The following is a 22,995-nucleotide window of genomic DNA, read 5'->3' on the forward strand; positions in this document are numbered from 1 at the left end:
GTGTCCCGCCAGGAGAGATCGCATGTTCACGCTCCAGAGCTCGCCCTGGGCCCCTGCTCGTGGCCGGCACACGCTGCCCAGCGTCATCAGACGTGCGTGAGGCCTGAGGCCCAGCCAGAAGCTGGGGGCGGGGTCCCTGCCCCGGCCTCCAGGGCGGCGGCGGGAGGTGTGGTGGCCGAGCCCCTGGGGGGTCAGACGAGCAGGGGGCCCTGGAGGCCAGCGCAGCCCAGGGCAGGGGCCTCAGCACGGGACAGGGTTGTGGGGCTGAGCCTGCAGGACTCCTGGGAGCTTTGCCCTGTGAGGAAAGAACCGGGAGGCAGCGGGGTCCGTGGTCGAGCCTGTAAGAGGCGGTCAGCAGGGACTGGAGGGACAGGCCAAGCAGGCACAGCGCTGAGGCCTGGGGGCGGGAGGGGGCCGGGCGGGAGGCCTGAGAGCCCCCAGGGGAAACGGGGTGGGGGTGGGGGCGGGCGGGGGGCAGCGCTTCCCATGGGGGGCCCAGGCCTGCACCCTGGAGACTGCTGGGAACGCTCACTCCTGGGCGCAACGCAGCCCCATGGGGCCGGAGCCCAGAGGTGCTAACAGGCCCTCTGGGGCCCTGGCCCGAGCCCACTGCAGTCGGGGGGGCTGTGCCTTCACCCCTGAATGTGAGTAGGAAGGAGGGGCTGTGGCCAGGTCCCAGCTGGGTGGGGGTCAGGAGAGGGAGGGGCCCAGAAGGCGGGAAGGAGGCAGGGAGGGGTCAGCTGGGGCCTCAGGGCCGGGCCTGAAGGGCTGTCAGCGTGGACGCTGCACCCAGCATGCCCAGAAGCGGGGTGAGGGGCCACGTGGCCGGGGACGCCGGGCCCGGTATGAGCGATCCCCCCACGGCCGCGGCGTCTGCTTAGGGCCAGCGTGTCTTATCCTTCACTTAGGGCTGATAGCTCTTCTCTCTCATAATTTCAGACGTGTTTCTTTTCTGTCTTCGCTCCCAAGCTGGTATCTTGTCATCGTTTACTCTTGGAGCTTTGATCGCCCCGTGGTGGTCGTCACTCCCGTGGGTGTTCCCCGCGAGGCCTGCGGTTTTCACAGGGGCTCATCTCAGTGCAGCCCATCCTTTCTGGTGGCCAAGGGCCAGGCCCAGAGGCGTCCCCAGGACTGACCCCCCGAGCACACACGCAGACCCCCGGGGGCCCCGGCCCTGTGTTGGCGCCCCAAGGCAGCCTGGGTCTCCCCAGTGCTCAGTGTGCCTGGTGGCCTGGGGTCCTCACAGACAGCATGCACCCGATGCTCAAGGGAGAGTCCGCGTTTCGTCCTCGCGAGCCCTGCCCAGTGGCCAGAGAACAGCGGGTTTAAAGTCACAAGGACGTGAGTGGACGTCGCTCCAGGAGCGTCCTGGGGAGCCCGCTCAGGGTGGGGCCACGGCCATGCCCCTGCTGAGACCACCACCCAGCGGTGGCCCCTGAGCCCCAGGCTGAGCATGGCAGAGGTGCTTGTGGGGGAAAGGCTCACACAGGCAGGAAGGGGGTGACACCGGGGGTCTCGGGCCTAAAGAATGCTTTCCCAGGTGAGGGCGTCAGAGGGCGGCGGGGCCCTGGTGAGGGGGTCAGAGGGCAGCAGGGCCCTGGTGAGGGCATCAGAGGGTAGAGGGCCCCTGGCCTCGCTGATGACTGCATCTCCACTGCTCAATCTTGTGGCGGGAGGGCTGAGACGCGGGCTTTGTCAGTAGGGCCCTGGGGAGCTCTTGGGACTGCGGGGAGGTCTGCACTCTCTGGGCAACACTAGAGCAGGTCCAGGCGTCCCTGGGCTCTCCATGATTGCATGGTGTGAGCCAGACCTGCAGACCCCAGGGCGCAGCTCCTGTCTCGGCACCTGACCGGGCAACGGCCATGTCCACGATGGTCTCAGGGAGGGCGGGGGGACTGCCCACTCCTCAGGGGTCTCAGGGAGGGCGGGGGAACTGCCTGCTCCTTGGGGGTCTCAGAAAAGGTGTGGGTGACTGCCCTCTCCTCGGGGGTCTCAGAGAAGGTGCAGGGGGACTGCCCTCTCCTCGAGGGTCTCAGGGAAGGTGGTGGGGGACTGCCCGCTCCTTGGGGGTCTCAGAGAAGGTGCAGGGGGACTGCCCGCTCCTCGGGGGTCTCGGGGAAGGTGCAGGGGGACTGCCCGCTCCTCGGGGGTCTCGGGGAAGGTATGGGGGGACTGCCCGCTCCTCGGGGGTCTCAGAGAAGGTGCAGGGGGAACTGCCCGCTCCTCGGGGGTCTCAGAGAAGGTGCAGGGAGACTGCCCTCTCCTCGGGGGTCTCAGAGAAGGTGTGGGTGACTGCCCGCTCCTCGGGGGTCTCGGGGAAGGTATGGGGGGACTGCCCGCTCCTCGGGGGTCTCAGAGAAGGTGCGGGGGGACTGCCCGCTCCTCGGGGGTCTCAGAGAAGGTGTGGGGGGACTGCCCGCTCCTCGGGGATCTCGGGGAAGGTGGGGGGGCTGCCCGCTCCTCGGGGGTCTCAGAGAAGGTGTGGGTGACTGCCCTCTCCTCGGGGGTCTCAGAGAAGGTGCGGGAGGACTGCCCGCTCCTCGGGGGTCTCAGAGAAGATGGGGGCTGCCCACTCCTTGGGGGTCTCAGGGAAGGTGGTGGGGGACTGCCTGCTCTTCTGGGGTCTCGGGGAAAGTCAGGAGGACTGACTGCTCCTCGGGGGTCTAGGGGAAGGTGGGGGGGCTGCCCGCTCCTTGGGGGTCTCGGAGAAGGCGGGGGGGGGCTGCCCACTCCTCAGGGGTCTCGGGGAAGGTGGGGGCGCTGCCTGCTCCTTGTGGTCTTGGGGAAGGTGCCCAGCCATTTCTGCTCTGAGTGTGAGGCAGCGTCTCTCCCCCCGACCCCTTTCCTCTGAGTACTTTCGATCGAGGGCCCCGTGTCTGGCAGCAGCAGGACGGGGCCCTGGAAGCTGCTGCTCTGCCGGGCGTCTCGGGGGAGGGTGAGCGAGCTGACCCCCAGCTGTTGAGGGCAGAGCCTCGGGGCGGCCAGGGAGCAGGGCCTGACCTCCGGAGGACGCGCCGCCTCCCGTGCCCTTCCCAGGCCTCTGCAGGTTGGCACGGGAGAGTCCGTCCAGGGGCAGACTGGACACCTCAGAGGGAAGAGCTAGCCCTGCGCTCTGCCCGTCTCCGCGGGGCGGGGGGGCTCCGTGGGCTCACAGGGTCCTCTAGGCAGCCTTCCTCCTGGCGATGCTCTGCACTCAGTGCCCTGACACCCCGGTCCAAGGACGGGGGCTTCCTGGGAAAACCTTTCTTCTCTGTGGCTTTGAGTAGGGTGGGGGGGGTCTCTTCCTCCAGCCCCTGCCCTGGCCCATGGCTGCCTGCACACCCTCTGTGGGGCTGGAGGTGAGGGGCTGGCCGTGCTCAGGGGCCCCGCTGGCCACGTAAAGGACGCCGTGATGCTCGCCACTCCCCTGGACGTGGGTGGCAGAGACACAAATGTTTGTCTCGTTCAGCTCTTACGTGTCTCTAGGAAGATAAACAGAAGGCAGGTTTCAGTGTGGGTTTCTCCTTCCTTTTCTCTGTCTCCTGTCGTTTGTTAAGCCCACTGCCATGTCCCATGCGTGCCACGCAGGTGGTCAGGGCACAGAGGGGTGCCACCCAGCTTCTGGCCCGGGAAGCAAGCCTGGCCTTTGCAGGGCCATCCGCCTGGATGGCGCAGCTGGCAGGGAAGGTGGGCAACTCCGCTCTGGTGGGAGGGCCGGTGGTGAGGGCTCACCGCAGAGGGGCCTTGTGTCTCCACAGCTCCGGGAGGAAGCCTGGAAGGGGTTCGCCACCCTGGATGACCCGCTCGCCACTCTCCTGGACATGCTGGACGCCAGCCGGGGCTGCGGGGGGCGGGGCCCCTCACTGGAGGCCTGGGTGGCACGCGAGCTGGAGCGCTGGCTGCAGGCACAGCCGCGCCCGGGGCCCACCCAGGTGAGCCCCGCCCTCGGCCCATGGCCTGTTCCCTTTCACCCCGTCCAGCCCTCCACATGGGGCCCCGCGCCCACCTGACCCGGCCCCGGCAGCCCACGGGGGTCACCGACGGTGGGTGGGCCTCTAACAGCCATGTGCCAGGCAGCCGCGGCTCCCTTGTCTGTGCCCCTGCCGACCCACAACATCCACCCGGCAGCCTGAGGCTGCAGGCGCTGCCGCCCCACACTAGGCCCAGCCAGGCACCAGGCCCCCTGCCCACATCAGGCCTCAAGACCCTGGCCACAGCTGCCGCCTCCACTGAGGTCGGGTCTGGGGTCTCCAGGGCGACCCAGCACTGAAGCCGCTGCAGGTCCGTGCAGTCCGGCTCCTCACTGAGGGCCCTCTCAGCCTGGTGGAGCCGCTGCTCAGCATCTTCCAGCTGCAGCATGCAGACCGGAGCCCCGTGCTGGCTCGCATTCACCGGCTGCACCAGGAGGGCAAGTTCAAAGAGGTGAGTGAGCCCTTCCCTGTGGCTCTGGGCCTCTCTTCCACGGGCCGGGCCTCCACATGGGTCAGTGGGTGGGTGAGAGCCAGACTGGGGGCGAGACGCCCACTCTGGAAGTGTCCCGTCTACCCTGGGGGCTGTGCAGAGGCCGCAGGTCTGGGGTGGAGGGGACCAGCCCCCCGGGACCAGCCCAGATTCATGCCTGGCGTGGGGGTCCTGGGCGCCCCTCACACTGGCCTGCTGAGAGGTCTAGGCACAGCCCCCCACATCCTGCCTAGTCTACAGCATGTGCCAGGGTGCTTTCTTCCCAGGTGCCCGCCAGCCTCTCACGCTTGGTCAGCAGCGTGGGGATGCCAGGTTCTGGCCCAGAAACCCACACGGCTGTGGCCCACACTCCTTTGTTATTAATTCCCGGTGTGGGTGGGGAGGGGGCGTAGGGATGAGAGAAGCTTGCCGCAGTCTCTGCCCACCCAGGCCACCCGGGGCCCAGGCCAGACCCTGGGCCTGCTTTCTCCTCCTGCCCCTGCCGATTCACCCCTGCCCACCCAGCCCCTGTTGGCACAGCGTGAAGGCATGGAGCCCATGGGCAGGAGCCGAGGCCCCTCTGCGTGAGGACAGGCCCTCCCTAGTCACGGGTCGTGGCCGCGACCGGCTGGAGGACAGCCGCTTTGCCTCTGGGCCTGGGTGCCCAGCTGTCTGTAGGCTGTCTGCCTTGGAACCAGGGGCCTGCACTCTCTCTGGGTGGGGTCCACCCATGCCTGTTTGCTGGGCCACTCTGGACTGGGTCGGGTCAGTGGTGGGGACCCTGTGAGGGACAGACTCCCTCAGGCCCTGCCAGATCCCCGCTGTCACCATCCTGCCAGCCCCAGCCCCCACCAGGGACCAGCCCTGGCACAACACGCGTCCTTTTCAGAAGATCAGGTGTGGGGTGTCATGCCAGTGTGGGGGTCCAGAGTCTCAGCCGTGTCAGTCGCTCAGGAGCTCCCAGTGTGTGTGATGCATGTGGCTGGAGGTGCGGAGGGCAGAGGGTTTTGCTCCCTTGTAGGAGGTAGGGCTGGCTCAGGGGGGCGTGTGGGCTTAGGAGTGCCGGCCTCTGGTGGGACTCCGGGAGCTTTTGGAAGCTCGGCGGTTTTGCTGATTCCTCTGTGAGCAGAGCTGGTTCTCGTTTAAGCCCAGAAGGTTCCGACATGAAGAGGGAGCGCTGAAGTCGAGCTCTCTCGGTGTCCCTGGGCAAGGCGGGTGCTCTGGTGATGACTCCCCCTGGGGTGGGTGGGCAGGATGAGCGGCGCGGGCGGGAGACCGGCACCGGCTGAGATCCTAGCGGCTGCTGCACCTGAGGTGCGGGCGGCCCGCTCAGAGGGGCCGCCTCCCTGGGGGATGAGTCTAGCGTCCAGGGGTCCAGAGGCCGCCCAGGAGGTCCCAGGTCCACCCCGCGCTCCCCCTCCCCGAAGGGGAGGCTCCTTGGAACGGAGGCGCGCGCCGGGCGGGCGGGCAGGCGGAGGACGCGCAGTCACAGCGCGGCGGTGCGGGGCGGCCTGGCGGCCCGGCCGCGGGGGAAGAGGCAGGCTGGTGTGTCGCGTCTCCTGTTACACTCCGGCCTTTCAAAGAGCGTCTGGACGGCTGAATGCGCCTCCCTCGCGCTCCGAGGCAGGACCGGCACACAAAGAGCGCTCTTGTCCGGCGCAGGCCCCTCGTGCGAAGAAAGGCCATTGTCCCGGGCGGGCGGGCCCGGCAGGCGGTGCACGCTCCAGTGCCCGCGCCGCGCCGCCGAGGGGCCGCCTTCAGGCCTGTCCGCTCGGATTAGCGGGGACCCACGGCTTCATGTGCTGCGGTATTTCATGTCGAGGGCGGTGGCGGCTCTGGCCGCGTGAATGCCCGCTTTTGTCTGCCGGGTTATTTTATTTACGTTTTTTAAACAGCTTATCAAGGTAAAAAGATAGCTTTGCTTAAAAAAGAAAAAAAAAGAAAAGGCCCCTTGGCGGCAGGCCCATGGCGAGTAGTGGGGGTGGGAGGCAGGTCGGTCCTGGGGTCTGGGTACCTGACCCGGGCCCTGCTGGCCGGTCGGGGTCCTGCGTGCCTGCCCTTCCCGCTGTCGCCGCCCCAGCCCCTCTGGTCTTAGTTACTTTTCACCAAAGCCACAGTTCTGGGGCCTGAGCTGGTTCCCAGTGCCCCACCCTGACCCAGCCCAGGGCAGCCCTCTTCTCAGCGGCCGCTCTTGGCCTCTTGGGTGGAGGTCAGCGATGCTGGCAAGGTGCCAGGTGGCCCAGCCCTGGTCTCCTCCCCTACCCTCCTCCCACTGTGGCTCCCCAGCCTGGCCTGGGGCAGGTCCCAGGCCCCTGGCTCAGCAGGCGATTCCCCCACCCTCAGGGCCTGCGTGACGGGTAGGCCATGAGCAGCCTGGCCCAACAGAACCAAGGTGGGGCTTCCTGGAGGAGAGGGTTCTGCTGCCACCCACAGCCTCCAGGCCACAGACCCCCAGGGCTGGGGGCAGAGAGGACCCTTCTCAGCCAGTCCCCGGGGGAGTCCCTGGCCTTCCAGCCCTGGAGCTCCGGCCACACCCTTGTGCCCACGCAGGCCGCCTGGCCGAAAGAGGGCAGCCTGGGTGCACAGACAGCTCTGGCGGGCCTGGTCAGGGGCTGGCTGCCATGGAGGAAGCAGGCAGGAGAGAAGGGCGCCCAGACCCTCTGGGGGCATCACCCTGTGCCCAGGGGTGTGCACCCCTACAGGCGGGTCTGACCACACACCTGGGTGGGCAGGGCCAGACACTGAGCACTGCCTGCCCCGCTCCGCGGCCCCGCACTCTGCCCTGCCAGTGGACACCCGGACCAGGGCCCTGACTGCAGGCCAGTGTGTGAGCCTCCCAGGCCTGGTCAGCACAGCGGGCCCCTGGGAGGGGGAGGGAAAGGGGAAGGATGGAAGGAGAGAAAAGAGGGAGGGAGGGGGGTGTGGCCGACAGAGAAGGGTCTGGGGCGGGCGGACTCTGCAGACTGTCCTCCCGCTGCTCTGAGGGGCAGTGCCTGGCCCGCCCTTGCCCCCACCGGACCAAGACCTGGGCCATCACCCCAGGCTGCCCCTCCAGTCTGAGGCTGGTTCTGGGGCTCAGAGTTCTTGGATGGGGGTGGCTTGCTGAGGAGCCAGGCCCTCAGGTGATGGAGGCCAGCTGCCCTGGAGAGTGGTGAGGAGTCAGGGGCTCCCCTTGCTGCCTCTGCCGTCCTCTCCCGGGCCACTGCCCGGGGCCTGGCCTGGAGCACAGAGGGTCCCAGGCCCCCAGTCCTCCCGCCCACGCCCCTTCTCCAACCCGGCCTGGCCTGAGGGAGCCTGGGTCCAGATGCTGGCCCTGCGGGAGCCTGGAAGCCAGGATGCTGGTGGCGGGGCTCTAACGGGGTCTGAATGTGGTGTGTCCAGTGTGTGCACTCCAGCCTTCTGGGCGGGTCCCAGAGCCCCCTCAACTTCCTGAGGGTCACCTACCCAGAAGAGGTCAGAGCATCCAGTGAGGCTGCAGGGACACCTGGCCCCGCCCCCAGGCCTTCGTCCCCTTTCCTGGCCCACCACTTCCCCTATTTTTGCCTTTCCCCCTCCCCCAAGCCCCGCACCCCTCTCCCCTGGCCCTGGGCCCCCCGGGGCCTGGCCGAGGCTGAGCTCCTGGACTCCGGCCAGGCCGCGGGGCGCCGGGTCAGCGCCGCGCAGGGAGAGGCCCCCAGCCCCGCGCCCCCCGCCCCGCGATCCCGGCCTCTGCCCGAGCTCCTTTCCCAGGCCGCTATTTTGGGCCTTTCTGTGAGCTGCGGGGGGCGGGGCCGGCTGCCTGGCCAGTTATTTTTGCTCATAATGGGAGCGCGATGTATGGAAATTATTAATAGCAGCGCGGCCTGCGCTACGTGCGGGCGCTCAGGGCCGCCCGGTCTTCTTTGCAGTGAGGGGAGGGTCGCGCGCCCAGGACAGGGCAGACCGCGCAGCGCGCACCCTGCCCCATCTGAGGGACTGCCTGCGAGCCCGTGGCTTCAGAGCCGCTTACTCTATGGATCCCAGGGCAGCTCTCTTCATGCCCCCGATGCACCGACCACCCGGCCTGCCGCCCTGGGCCTGGGGTCAGCCCGCTCCATCAGACAGACTCTGAGTGGCTTTGGCGCGCACGCTGTGGCTTGTGGAAAGCGCTCAGAGGTCCGGAGGAGCCCGGCAGGTCAGGGCTGCAGTCCCTCAGGCGTCCAGAGCGCACAGAGCCCCACCGGCCCTCCCTGGGGGTACTGTGAATAACTGTGCCGGGCACATTCCTGGGCTGGTGGGGGAGCCCCTGGGAGGAGTGGGGACAGCAGTCCACACCCTGCCAGGCTCCGTGGGTGGGTGATGGAGGCCCTGCCCCTCCCTCCATCCACCCTCTCATCAGCAGCCCCTGACCCAGGCCCCCTGCCCAGCAAGCACCTCGAGGCCCCATCTACGTTGAACCCTAGCTGGGTGAGGGGGAACACAGGGGTCGTTCCAGCCACCCCACAGCACACATGGAGCCTGGCTTGGCACAGGGGCCTGTGGCCTGGGATGCTTCCTGGTTCCAGGCCCCTTGGCCTGAGGCCAAGTGGCTGGAACTGAACAGGCCGGTGGCTGCCCCTACAGTGACTGGAGGCACCTGGGGGCCATGGGGAAGGGCGGGAGCCCCTTGGGTGCACTCCTCACCCCCGGGGCACTGCCCATCCCCTGGCCCCGTGTAATCCTGGCCCTCTGTGTTTCCTAGGCCATCGTGCTGGGCACGAAGCTGCAGCTGCAGGCAGATCTTGACGTGGAGAAGGTGAGAGTCTTTCTCACGTAGATCAAATCATGTCTAAGCCTCCAGAAGCATGGTTTAGGGAGGGTCCCCACCATTGAGCTGTGGGCTTTGTTCCCACAGGCGGAGCTGAGGTGCTGGAAGGCAGGGGTCACATGTGACCACCTGATTGTGTGAGGAGGGCCAGGGAGGGGCCAGTGAGTGCCTGTGGGCCATCACAGGCTGGTATGGCAAGCTCAAAAAGCTGCCAGTCACTAGGGCCGTACCAAGCTCTGGGGTGGCCTGAAGGGTTCTCAGGAGTGGGAGCTCCCATGAGGACCGCGCACCTAGAGCCCTGGCCTGGCAGATGGGCCCACGTCCCATCCGGTCTCCACACATGGGGGAGGGGAGGGCAGGTGAGGAGACTTCTGTGGGAGCCACTGGGAGGGGACCTTTTGAGGTCTGGTTCTTCCAAGGGGCATGGCCAGTATCTTCCAAGGCCCAATACCATGGCCAGGGGCTCCCTTGGGGCTTCCCAGGGGCTTGGGCAGCTTAGGGGATCTTGCGAGCGTGCACCAGGACACATGCTGGAGCCATCTTGACACAACCAGCATTTCTGGGCCACCAGGGCCACGGCCGGTGGTTGATCTCCACCCTGCTCCTCCTCCCCAGCCCACAGCCCCCCGCCACTGGCTCAGGGACAACAGGGCCCCCCCCAGGAGCCACCAGGCCTGTTTGAGCCTCTAATCCTTTACAGTGGAGATGAGGGTGACCACAGAGCCCCCCAGGGATGGCCTAAGGAGCAGCAGGGCCTGTGTGTGCATGTGTGTGTGTGAGCATGGGTGTGTGTGTATGTACATGGCTGTCTGTGTGTGCACATGGGTGTGTGTGTGCACATATGGATGTGTGTATGAGCATGGATGTCTGTGCATGGTTATCTGTGTGCACGTGGATGTCTGCACACATGGATGGGTGTGTGTGTGCACATGTGTGCACACACATTGGGGGTGTACACACATGGGTGTGTGTGCGTGCACTGGGCTGTGTGTGAATACACATGAATGTGTGTGTGTGCATGTGTGTGTGCACTGAGCTGTGTGTGAATACACATGGATGTGTGTGTGCACTGGACTGTGTGTGAATACACACATGGATGTGTGTGCATGCATGTGTGTGCACTCGGGTGTGTGTGTGCACTGGGGGTGTGTGCACACACATGGATATGTGTGTGTGCGCACTGGGGGTGTGTGCACACACGTGGATGTGTGTGCACTGAGGGGTGTGTGTGCACACACATGGGTGTGTGTGCGTGTGTGTGCACTGGGGGTGTGCACACATGGATGTGTGTGCGTGTGTGCACTCAGTGTGTGTGTGTGCATGCACTGGGCAGTGTGTGCACACACATGGGTGTGTGTGCGTGTGTGTGTGCACTGGGGGTGTGCACACACATGGGTGTGTGTGCGTGTGTGTGCAGGGCCCCGGCGTGGGGCATGGCTAGGTGCAGTGGGTGGGCCTTGAGACCGCAGCGGGGCCCCGGAGCCCCCGGGGAGGCGAGCTGCACAGACCAGCCTTTGGGCCCTTTGGCACTGACATCCTGGCCACTCCCTGCGTGGGCTGGAGGTGAGTCTGGTCTCACCGGAGCCGTGGCCTGAGGGGGTGTCTCCCCGTAGATGTGTGTGCCTCTGCTCCTGCAGGACAAGGTGGGCCTCGCAGAGCGCTACGTGGCTGGCTTGCCCCACCTCCAGCGGAGGCTGCTGACCCTCATGGACTCCTGGTGCCAGCCCGGCTTTGACCTCAGAGTCGTCGCCAGGTGAGCTCCATGGGGCCCCAGGCGCGGGTGGGGCTCGACGGGCAGCAGGCCTGTGGGGGAGCCGCCACACACCCCGCCCCGCCCGCCCTCATCCCCCTGTGTCCCAGCCAGTCAGCAAGGGGCCTGCTTCTGGGGCCAAGGGCCTGACTCCGGCAGCCGTGCTCAGAGAGACCTAACTGCTGTGAGTCAAACAGACATAGTTCTCCCCGGGGGCCCCTTCCTTACACAGCCCTGAGGTCGCACCTCTCATCCAGGCACTGACCCCTCTGTTCCTTCCTTCGTCTAATTAACCTGTATGGAGTGCTGGCAGTTACAGAGAGAAAAGGCAGCATGCCAGCAGGGAGCCCACATGTGTGCGTGTGTGCACCTGCATGTGCCTGTGTGTGTGTGCGCGTGTGTGTGTGTCTGTGTGTGTGACACCAGGGTGTCACCTGCACATGGGCATCTGGAAGAAGGGCTTCCTTCCGCCTCCCTGGGGGTGGGTGAGGGGAAGTGGCGCTGAGGCTGCCCAGGCTCCCTGGGCACCTGTCCGTCAGCAGGCGGTAGCATTGGTCCCACATCTGGGTGCCTTGTCCTGGCACCACACAGCCTTGACCGTCTCACTTGAGAGTCAGGCCTTGGGCTCCGGTGGCAGTTCTCCCGGGGCCCTCCCTCCCCTGGAGCCATAGGCAAGTCACTCCCATTTCTGGGTTTGTTTTCTCATCCATGAAATGGGGCTGATTCTGTCTCTAGGGGCTGCTGTGACTTCAGCTCCTATGGGCGGACAAAGCAGCAGGCCAGGCACGCGGCCCGTGGCTGGCATTGCTCTCATTATGTGTCAGAAACGAGAGGGAAACAGGTGGAGCAATAAGTGTGTGCAGATGCAGACGAAGGGAGACACAGGCAAGAAGTGGGAGGGTTCTCAGGGTTGGATTTAACTGCAGATATTGTCTTAAATTAATGATTTTTTAAAAGATGTTCTCATTCTATGCCCTGAAAGGGTTCAGAAGCAGTGTCACCCTGTAGGAATGAGCACATCCAGCAACGAGATCTTGGCTCCTAGGGAACATTCTCCACTAAAAGAAACACAGGCTCTGTGGGGAATAGACTAAGAATGGAAACAGTAATAGAGTAAATGACGGCAGCAGAGCCCAACACCTTGGATTCGTAAACACGCAGGAGTCTTTAGGCTCAGATGGCTTCACTGGTGAATTCCTTCAGACATTAAGGAGAAACAGTACCAGTCTTACAAAAGTTCTTTCAGAGACTATAAAAAGCAAGCGCACATCCCACCGTGTTTTATGCAAAAAGACGGGAGGAAAGCTCTCCTTTGCACTGCTGTGCCAGCCAGTACATGGAGAGGAACAACCAGGTTTGGGATCGCCACCTCGTAACTCCCAGGGAGATAACTGATTTAGGCACAACAGTGATAAAGATGATAAAGAGATGCCAAGAAAGGAAGATACAAATACAGATCTCCCATATCGGAAAAGAAAAGGATAACATCACTACAGACCCTAGAGACAGTAAATGATAATAAATGTTTACAACAATGCAACTATATTTGACAGCTTAGATGTAATAGACCAAATTCTTGCAAAGCATAGTTGACAAAACCAAAAAATAGAAAATATGAGCAGTCCTTTGTAGTTGTTCAGTCACTCAGTCGTGTCCAACTCTTTGCAACCCCATGGACTGCAGCACGCCAGGCTTCCCTGTCCTTCACCATTCAGTTAAACAAATTGAATCTGTAGTTTAAAACTTCACCACAAAAAAACTTTAGGCTAAGATGGCTTCACTAGTGAACTCCTTCAAACATTTAAGGAAGAGAGCATATCAATCTTACAAAAATTTTCTCAGAGACTATAAAGAGAAAGAGCCCATCCCAGCATGTTTTATCAGCCAGTGTACGCCTTGCTACTAAAACTTGAAAGGACATTGGGAGAAAGAAAAGTTACACTCCAGTGTATCTCATGAGCACAGATGCAAAAATACTAAAAAAAAAATTGTCAATCAAATCAATTGACATGTTAAAGTGTTAATCAAGAAAAATGAATATACAAACTCAGACTCTGAGATAATATTAGCAAATTCACATCTGGTAAAGGACTGTTATCCAAAAATACAGAAAGTTCTCTTAAAACTCAGCAGTAAGAAAACAAACAACCTGATTTAAAAGGTGGACCAAAGACACAAATAGACGCCTCACCAGAGAAGATACACAGATGATGCATAAGCCCATGAAAAGATGCTGTACATCATATGTCATCAGGGAAATGCAAATTGAATCATGAGCATGCACCCCTATTAACATAGACAGAAGCTCACACCACGCACCCCTGCCAGCATGGACAGAAGCTGATGCCACACACCCCTGCTAGCATGGACAGAAGCTGACACCACCACCCCTGCTAGCATTTTGGACAGAAGCTGACATCACTGAGTGTTGGTGAGGATGTGGAGCAACAGAAACTGTCATCACTGCAGGTGGGGATGCAAAATGGTGCGCCCACTTTGCAGGACAGTTTGGTGGTTTCTTACAAAACTAAGCACATTCTCATGTTATGACAACCCATCATGTTCCTTGGTATTTACCCAAAGGCACTGAAAACCCCTGTACACACAAAAACCTGTACTTGAGTGCTCATAGCAACACTGTTCATAGTTGTCAAAGCGTGGAGGGAACCGAGATGTTCTCCAGTAGCTGACATGTGGGCGTGCTAAGTCACTTCAGTCATGTCCGACTCTTTGCAACCCTACAGACTGTAGCCCACCAGACTCCTCTGTCCATGGGATTCTCCAGGCAAGAATACTGGGGTGTGTTGCCATGCCCTCCTCCAGGGGATCTATCCAACCCAGGGATCAAACCCGCATCTCTTATGTCTCCTGCATTGGCAGTCAGGCTCTTTACCACTAGCACCACCTAAGAAACCCCCAGTAGCTGGAGGGATAAGTAAACTGTGGTCCATCAACACAGCTGAATACTATTCAGAGCTAGAAGGACGTGCCGTCAAGTCATGAAAGGATACTTGGGAAACTTAGATGCAGATTACAAAGTGAAACGAGATTCCTGCTGCATGACATTCTGGAAAAGGGGCCAAAATGCAGACAATTAGAGGATTAGGGATTGTGGCTTGGGGCTGGGGCTTGGGGTCTCAGGTGTGCACACACGTGTGTCTCTGGCCTGTTCCACTGCTCTGTCTGTACCACCTGTTTGACCGCTGTGGTCTTGTAGCAGCCGTGAGTCAGACAGGTGAGCCTCCCATGCTTTTCTTCTCTGTCAAAATTGTTCTTGTCTTATTCTGGACCCTCTGCATTTGTATATGAATTTTGGGATCAGTTTGTCAGTTTCTACCCCAAAAAGCTGCCTGTGCGGAGGGACGCAGTCAGGGCTCAGAGACCTCTGGCCAGCCTGCCTGGAGCCCAGAGGAAGTAGAAGAGCACTTGATGAGTACGAAAGCTGTAACTCAGATCTTCAGAGAGATTCCGTGTCCAGGATAAACCACACAACTGTGCAAAGAGTGCCTTCAGGACTCAGAGCAGACTTGTCCATAGAAACGTGATGGCAGGATGGGACTGGAACTCTCAGTAAAAGGTTTGGAAGATAAACCTGAAGATTCTTCCTAGCCTTTCCAAAGAAGGAAAATCAGAGAGGAAAGGTTTAAAAAAAAAAAAAAAAAGCCAACAGATTTTGTCAAGAACACCCAGCATCCAAATAATGGTGATTCCAGAAAGAAAGAGGGAAATGTGGAGGAATTCACTCCAGACACAGTCCTGAGTGTATGGAGAGAGACCCACACCAAGGACCAGGACTTGAGCCCTCAGAGCAGGAGTCGGGCTCCGGGTTCCTGGAGCAGCAAATGCCCAGTGCAAATGGAGAGTTGCTTCTGCCGACCAGCCCTCCAGTGCAGTGTGAGTTGAAGGGCACCATACCCAGGTCGATTCCTGGCCCCAGGGAGCTGCCCGCAGAGTCACTTGGCTGCAGTCTGGAGGCAGGAGAGGTGCAGGGCGCCCTGGACAGTGAGGGGCCGTCCCCTTTGCGGTGAGGAGGGGAGTGACTCCGTCCTCATGACAGGTGGCTAAGGCAGCAATCAGACCAGCAAAGATTAACCCACCACCAGTCATACCTGCATGGCTATAATTCTGTGAAAGCAGCTGGCTCCCAACGAACTGGACCAAGGGTGCCGTTGTCTGGGGAGTGGAGTCTTCCATGCTGAGGCCTCCGTGGAGAACGCCTAGAACTGAATCCTCCAGAGGCCACCGTGCCAGGCTGTTCCTGGAACCACGGGACAGATCTAAGCCATCTCAGAATTGTTGAGCTGGGGGCTGTGATGGGCTGCCTTCCTCTGAGCCTTGAGGAAAACTTGGCTTCTGAACTGTGCACATGTATGATGATGCTGATGAAAATTAAGACCCTGAAATGCATCGGCTGAGAGAAAGCAGTGCTGACCAGAGCTGCATCTCTCCCACAGGCGGTACCCGCAGGTGCCCCTGCGGCTGGAGAGGCTGAGCCCCAGAGCCCTGGGTCGGCAGGTGCTGCGGCTGCTGGAGCAGTTCGGCCTGGACCCCGGTGAGTGAGCCCCCCACGTGCTGCTCGGGGGCGGGAGCTGGGCGGGCGCTGCTGGGGTTCCAGGCCCCACCGCCTCCCAGTGTTCGGTCTGGTCGGTGTCCGCTCTGGTCTCCTTGCTACCCTTAGCAGCCTCTCTGCCCTTCTGGGGTGCCCCCGGGGAGTCTGGGCCCCACGGGTGAGGAGCACCGAGCCTGCCCGGCACTTCCGCCCCTCCCCCACGGCGAGCACAGCGCCCTCGTCCTGCGTCTCAGGGGAGCAGTCTTACTGAGTGTCTTTAGCTTCACTTCATGATCATGGAAGTTCTTCTCACTTCCGGTATGTGAGTGTTCATCAGAAACGGAGGTGGAATTGTGTCAGACTCTCTGCACCTCTTGGGAAGATGCCGTGCGTTTCCCCTTTGGGTCTGTTAATGTGATGGGTTGCATTGAGTGATTGCATAATGCTAAGTGACCCTCACGTGTCTGCCGTGGCCGAGTCTCCGCCAAGTTTACACTACCAGGTCTGGCTTGCCAACCTTGCTTTAACTTAAAGGAATTTGCGTCTGTGTTCGTAGCTGAAGCTGGACTCAGACTTCATCTTCCTGAGATGTCTGTTTCCAACTTCGTGTACAAGGTGACACTGGCCTCTGAAAACAGTGGATGTCCTTTCTCTTCACGGAGGGTGTTTGTAAAAGTTGGACTTCTTTCTTCCTGAGAAGTTTGGTGGAAATGACCTGTGAATCTAGATTGCCTTTCCTTATGGAAACAGGACTCTTGACTCAGCTGTGGATCTTTTCAAGGACTTTGTTTCACTTATGGTTCCAAGTGTACTGCCATAAAGTGTTCCTAATACCCTTTCTTTCTTATGGCTGAGTAATATTCCACTGTGTGTTTATAACATGGCTTCTTTGTACATCCGTCTGTGGGTAGAAACTCAGGTGGCTTCCATGCCTCTGCTGTCGTGGATGAATCTGCAGTCAGTGTAGGGGTGCAGATACCTCTTGGAGGTTGTGATTCCATGGCCTTTGAATAAACACCCAGGAGTGGAATAGCTGGATCGTATGGTAGTTCCATGTTTAATTTTTTTTTGAGGAACCTCCACAGCATTCTCCACAGTAGCTGCAGTGATTTGCATTCCCATCAACAGCGCCCAAGGGCGCTCCCCTGGCGGTGCAGTGCTTAAGGCTCTGCACTCCCACCGCAGAAGGCACAGGGTTGACCCCTGGTAGGAGAGCTATCACCCTATAGGCTGAGCGGCCAAAGAAGAAAAGCACGAGGGCGCCCCTTTCCCCACATCCTTGCCAGCATTTGTCATTTGTTCGTTTTGATGTGGCAGCTCTGACAGGTGTGAGGTGGTGCCTCTTTGTGTTTTGACTTGTGCTCCCCTGCAGATTAGGGATGTTGAACATATTTTCTTGGCCTGTCAGCCGTCTCTGTATCTTCCTTGGGAAAATGTCTCTTTAGTTCCTCTGCCTGTTTTTTAAATTCGGATTATTTGGGTTTTTTTTTTTTTTTTGCTACTAAGTTCTATGAGATCTTTACATAGTCTGACTATTAACCTCTTATCTTTACATAGTTTGCAAATATTTTCTCCCACTCCAGGTATTTCCTTTCATTTTGTTGCCCTGATTTTCGTGTTTTTGATCTTGTCAGTTGTATGCTCTGCTCAACCCACTAACTGAATCTTAGGCCTTCCTTCTTGAACATATACGCCAAGTTTCAACATGTATTACTTTTATTATTGCTCAGCTCAAGACGTCTTTAATTTCCATTATACTTTTTCCTTTTACCTGTGGAGGAACTAGCAGTGTGTCTGTGATCCCCAAGCTGTGACACTTGGTTCTCTCTTCATCTCACGGTGATTAGAGGCCATGCCTGCTGTGATGTCAGCCCTCTGATTGGGCTGAAGTGTGTTGCTGAGAAGAAATCTAGCTTCTCGCCTTTGGAAGCAGCCTCTCATCTTCTGGCCACTTTTACTCTCTTCCCTTTGTCTTTGGTGTTCTGCAGTTTCGCTGTGAGGAGACTCATTAGAGGTTTCTCTTTATTGGTTTTGCTTGGGATTTATGGGACTTGGGGATCTATGGATCGGTGTCTTCAATCCGTCCTGGGAGTTTTTGGTCATTATTTCTTTTGGAGATCTCCTGTTCCCCCTTCCTTGCTCTGGTCTCTTCCTAGGACTCTGCACATATGTTGAGTCCACGCCGTTTTTGCTATGTGGCTGCCCTCCTGCCGTGGGCCTCTTGAGTGGGCAGACCCTGCACTTTCTGTGGGAGAGCGGTCAGACGTGATGCAGGGTGAGGACTGCTTACCCCTCTGCCCTGAGTGCACCCAGCCCTCTACCTGGGCCTGGATCCCGATGGAGCCCCCAGGCATCTGGCAGAGTCAGCAGGACCCGCCTGAGGTGGGTGGCTGAGTCTGGCTCACTTGCCACCTTTTCCTTTAAAAGATCTGCTTCCCAGAGGGGTGTGTGGGCTTAGATGAACCAGGCAGTGCAGAGGAGGCCTGAGGGTGATACTGTATCCATAGGCTTTTGCCAAAGTATCTTATTGGCAAAATGATGTGTAACATTGTAGAAACTTCAGGAAAGCTGGTTTCTGTCTCCACTGGAAGGAGACTTAATTCTGTAACAGTTCTGGCTGCTTTTTCCCCCCTTCCTGACCATCCCCTCCTGCTGAGCACTTCATTCATCTATCCCTTCCTCCTGCAGTCTTGTCCAGCAGCAGCCTATGGGGCACATGGTCCCTCGACGTCCTGCGTTCCTGCCTCGGCTGGAAAGGGGAGGGAAGGCTGCAGGGTGGTGGGCAGGCCCTGGCCCCAGGCAACCCTGACCTCTGCACTCTCAGACAGCGTCCCTGCAGTGAGGGTGCTCCCTGAGGGCGTGCCCCTGTGACTGGGGCAGCCACACCCCTCTAGAACAGGGGGTCCTGGTCAGGGTCTGGTGGAGGCCTGCAAGTAGGCAGGCTCTGTAGTCAGCACCCCGCCAGACCACCAGGCTTCGAGGACAGCTGGACCCGGGAGGGAGGAGCAGCAGCTGGAGGAGGACGGGGGTGAGTGGACAGTGGGCACCCTTCCTGGGCCTCCGTGGACTCTGAACAGAATGTGAAGGTGTAGCTGACAGGTCAGCGTAATTTGTAAACACAGAGCGAGATGGGCCCCTTTCTCTAGAAACTCGTGCTGGGGCGTGGGGAGAAACAAAAGTGCCAGCTGCCTGGAAAGAATGGAGGAAAGCCCCGAGAGGTGGCTCCAGGAGACCCCAAGGGAGGGCAGGCCGGGGTCTCCGGCGCCTGGCCCAGGACGGGGCGCCCTCCTTTACAGCCAGAGTGAAGGCCGCTCGCGAGGAGTGTGCCGGGTGGGAGGGCAGGAAGACAGCGGGAGCCCCCACGCCCGGCCCACACGCGCTTGTCCACCCAGCCCGGCTGGAGCACACCCTCTCTTTCAGCCCTGTGTCCCAGCGTGCTCGCTCAGCAGCGCCTGGCTGCCCTGCGGTACCTGTGCTACAAGCGGCTGGTGGAGGTGCGTGAACCGGGGCGGGGTGGAGGGAGCACTAAGCGAGGCCTGCTCTCTGCTCCCGGAGCTGCTGAAAGGAAAGCTCACACTGGTGTCCACTTTTGCAGAGAAGCATGTCCCAGGAGAGCTGGGCTGAGCTGGTGCAGGTGAGCTCGGAGGCCCCGGCACATGATGACACCCCCGTGGGGCAGGGTGGGATACAATCAGAATGGCCGAGGGTCCAGGATCCTCCTTCCCCTCCCCATGGACAGAGCTCCCAGGTGCTGGGTGCGGAGAGGTTCACCAAGAGAAAATTCTAGACTGTCCTCAGGCGCCCTGCTTGCCATGGGTCTGTGATCTGAGGCCTGGGGTGCCCACAGACCCCAAGAAGGGGGCAGCTGCCCCCTGGGGTGATACAGGGACACAGAGGGCCGGACTGAAGGTCCAGTCCCAGGCTGGGGTCTGTCATCCCCTTAGGACACTGGCCTGCAGCCTTTGTCCCAGTCCTGAGCTGGAGGCGGGGGTCATCACGGTGCAGAACCATCCCCAGCTCCTGGCAAAGTGGCCTGGGAGGAAGGTGGGCTCTCCAGGGACTGGGGGGCCGTGTGTAGGGCAGTCCGCAGTGGTGGGGAACCAGGGCCCTCCCCACTGAGCGCCCGCGTGGGGTCTGCCAGTGGGGGGCAGTGCTGAGCCACCCCGCGCCTGCCCTCCCCCCAACCCGAGTGATGGGCCAGGGCTGGTGAGTCATCAGAGAGGAACGCGGACCCCCGGGCAAGGCCCGGAAGGCCGGTCCCCCCTGGGTGCCAAGGCCGAGCCGGCGGAAGGGCAGCGGACATCCTGAAGAATGTGGAGGGGTTTCCACATATTGTCGTCCACGTGGGAACCTGCAGCCTGCGGGAAGCGGCTGCCGGGGACAGAGCTGCGTGGGGAAGCAGCCCCGCCTGCCAGCCGGCAGGGACTCCTCAGGGGTGGGGTCCGCTGCGGCCTGTGGCCCCGAGGATGCAGGCAGTCTGTGGGATGGAGTCCCTACCCCCACCAGGACCTCTATAGGCCGTGTGGGCCTTCATGCAGATGGACAGACAGACAGGAGACGTGGCCTTGTGAGCCCCATGGCCCCTGCCTCCCCGAGGGCAGGTGGAGGCCCTGCGGACTCCCCCTCCCCCAGCACAGCAGTGCCTCAGGGAGATGCAGGTGGAGAGGAGGGCCCGGGAGAGGATGCCCTGGGAGGCGGCACTGGTCCATGCCAGCTCGGTCACCGTGGAGCCTGTCATGGGGACTGCTGGTCTCTAGAGGACAGCCTCCTCCTTGTGAAGGGCTTCAGGGCCTGAGAGGGGAGGTGGGGGCCAGGTGTGAGGGGAGGAAGTGGGGGCCAGGTGTGAGGGGGGTGGTCGGGGCCAGTCTGAGGGGAGGCTGGGGCCAGACTGAGGGGTGGTCTTGGTCTGGGGGCTGACAGGATGGGCCCACCCCCTTGGGCCGACCCTGTGGAGCAGCCCACATCGCATCCCCCAGGGCCTGGTGGGGCAGGACGAGTGGCTGCAGGAGCAGCTGCTGCAGCTGCTGGCCTCTCAGGATGACGTGGCCATGGCCGCCCAGTGTGCCCTGGACCTCTCGTTGCCTGAGGAGCGACTCCCAGCCACAGTAGTGGCAGAAATGAGCCAACTCAGGCTCCAGGAGAGGTGAGCATCCCCCAGGCTCCGGGGGAGGGGGGCCAAAACGAGGACACGCCCTTGGGCACCGCCCGTCGGAAAGTGACTGGGGGTTGGGGGTTAGAAGCAGGGAGGGCCAGGAGGGACGCGGGGCACGTGAGCGGCATGCAGACACACAGGCACGTCCTGGCCCTCCTCGGGTTCTGGCAAGGACCCAGCAGCCAGTGCCTCAGCCGGGCCACATGCCCCCCGGAGAGGACCCAGTGTGTGAGGACAGAGGCGTGGGAAGCAGGCCCCGAAGGCCCCGGGCACATGCCAGCCTTGAGGGCTCTCCAGCCCTGCAGTCAGCTGGGGATGTCCAGGGGGGCAGCAGAGGCTCTACAGCTCTGCTCCTCCCCAGGACGGCCAAGGCACCTTCAGAGCACAGGTGGGACGACTGCTACCAGCTGCCTATCGCCAGGGAGGACATCTACTTCCTGGCCTCCTGGGAGGACCTGGCCAGGCACGAGGACGCGCTCCTGCAGGTGTGCCCGGCTCCCTCGGACGGCTGGTGCCCGGCGCTGCTCACCACGGCCTCTGGGGGCTCTGGCCACACTGGCACGCCCAGTGCTGGGCCAGCCCTCCCCACAGAGGCAGCCTCCCCTGGACCGCAGCGCTCGCCTCGCCACTCCAACCAGTTCCTCTGTCTGCAGCCGGGCCAGGTGGTCGGTGTGGACCTGGAGTGGAGACCATCTTTCGGCGCGGGCGGCCGGCCCCGGGTGTCACTCATGCAGGTGGCCGTGGCGGGCCATGTGTTCCTGCTGGACCTGCCCCGGCTCTCGAGTCCCGCAGGAGGGCAGGCGCCCCGGGCCTTCTCCCAGCTGGTGTCCCGGCTGCTCTCAGACCCCTCCATCACCAAGCTGGGTGAGTAGCACCCGCCCTTGCCCCGCCCTGCGGGACCTGGGGAAGGGTGTGAGACCGGCCTCTCCTTTGGCCCCTGTCACGGCGGCGCCCCCCAACTGCAGGTTATGGGATGGCGGGGGACCTGCGGAGCCTGGGTGCGTCCTACCCAGCCCTGGCGCAGGCCGTGCAGAAGCTGCAGGGGGGCCTGGACCTGCTGCAGGCGCACAGACAGGTCAGTGCTGGGGGTGGGCTGGGGGCCCCCTGCTCCGCGGAGCAGCCCGCACGGCAACGCCCGGGCAACAGTCTCAAGGGGGACTTGTCCCCCTCCTGGCCCCAGCCCCGATCCCTGGCCACAGGTCACCAGGGACCCAGACCCATGGTCCCCCAGAAGAGAGTATCGCCACACATCCCCACACTGCCCAGGGCCAGCCTGGCTCTGCCCCTGCCCCCAGGATTCTCAGCACTCCCCTGGGGGTTAAGATGTGGGCCCCAGAGCTGACCGGTGGGCGGGTGACCCCAGCCCTGAGGCCCTGAGACAGCCTGCCTGGGCCACTGGCACCCCCTCTTGGGATGCTGTCCATCATGGAGGGCACAGGGCCTGCTCCAGGGACCCCTGTGGGAGAGTCGGCCGTGTGCGATGCTGTCTGCCCTGCAGGGCAGGCGCCTCAGCCCCGGGGGTGCTGTCTTGCAGATGCGGGTGGCGGGCAGGCCAGCCCCAGCTGTGGATGGGGCCACAGGGCCGCGAGGCCTTAGCCTCCTGGTGCAGCAGGTTCTGGGCAAGCCCCTGGACAAGACGCAGCAGCTCTCCAACTGGGACCGGCGGCCGCTGGGCGAGGAGCAGCTGGTCTATGCCGGTGGGTGCCCCTCGCCTGTCCCACGCCCCCACACCCCCCGCACTGGAGCCTGAGGCTGACCTTCCCCACCCTAGCTGCGGATGCCTACTGCCTGCTGGAGGTGTACTGGGCGCTGTGCAGAGAGCCTGCCCGCTTCCACCTGCCGGGGGCCCTGCCCTGGAGCCTGGGGCTGGGATGCAGCGAGAGACGCGGGACTCAGGAGCCGCCCCTGCAGAAGGCCTCAGCCTCCCCCCGGCAAGTAGGTGAAGCCCCCCCAGGCCCTTTATCAGGATTCTCATGGGAAGAACCACTCTCCTTAGGACTGGAACCTCAGAGTTGGAGACCTGGAGTGGGGGTTGGGGAGACCCTCTGCCCCGAAGGAAGGAAAGCAGGCAGGGGGTGAGCGTCCTACAAGAGGAGGGGTCCCCAGCCTGGCATGCCCCCCGCCAACACCCAGGGCAGCCTCAGGATGTCCCCGTGTGCCCCCGAGAGCCTGGCGCGCTGCAGTGTTCACCCCACCCCCAGGAGGTCCGGGGTGGTCTCGGTTGTGTTCCCTGCTTCCCTGCTGTTTTCTGTACTGAGTACACATTGGTTACAGGAACTGAGCGCCCTGGGAGCCCTCCCTCCCCGCCTGCCCCCTGCCCCCTGCCCCCTGCCCCGGACCCTGCCCGTCCCGGGTGGGCC

The 22,995-nt window shown here is 61.8% G+C and overlaps 1 protein-coding gene across 8 annotated transcripts in view; it reads left to right on the forward strand.

The window, feature by feature from the left end:
• The window catches only part of EXD3 (exonuclease 3'-5' domain containing 3), a 114,114-nt gene that overhangs the window by 61,680 nt on the left and 29,439 nt on the right, over positions 1-22,995 (forward strand). For 7 of the 8 annotated variants that reach the window (XR_010662273.1, XR_010662274.1, XM_065927989.1 and 4 more), the window contains 13 exons: positions 3,738-3,911; positions 4,234-4,401; positions 9,119-9,172; positions 10,798-10,937; positions 15,389-15,486; positions 18,904-18,977; positions 19,079-19,117; positions 20,460-20,626; positions 20,997-21,120; positions 21,289-21,499; positions 21,601-21,710; positions 22,170-22,332; positions 22,407-22,570. Coding sequence is in view for 6 of the 8 variants with exons in the window: in XM_065927989.1 (XP_065784061.1) it covers positions 3,738-3,911; positions 4,234-4,401; positions 9,119-9,172; positions 10,798-10,937; positions 15,389-15,486; positions 18,904-18,977; positions 19,079-19,117; positions 20,460-20,626; positions 20,997-21,120; positions 21,289-21,499; positions 21,601-21,710; positions 22,170-22,332; positions 22,407-22,570 (1,686 nt within the window). In the remaining 2 variants the exon portion in view is untranslated. The remainder of the gene's footprint in view (positions 1-3,737; positions 3,912-4,233; positions 4,402-9,118; positions 9,173-10,797; positions 10,938-15,388; positions 15,487-18,903; positions 18,978-19,078; positions 19,118-20,459; positions 20,627-20,996; positions 21,121-21,288; positions 21,500-21,600; positions 21,711-22,169; positions 22,333-22,406; positions 22,571-22,995) is intronic. The other variant, XM_065927992.1, reaches the window with a different exon arrangement.

This window comes from Muntiacus reevesi, chromosome 3, assembly GCF_963930625.1.
Source record: "Muntiacus reevesi chromosome 3, mMunRee1.1, whole genome shotgun sequence".
NCBI lineage: Eukaryota > Metazoa > Chordata > Mammalia > Artiodactyla > Cervidae > Muntiacus > Muntiacus reevesi.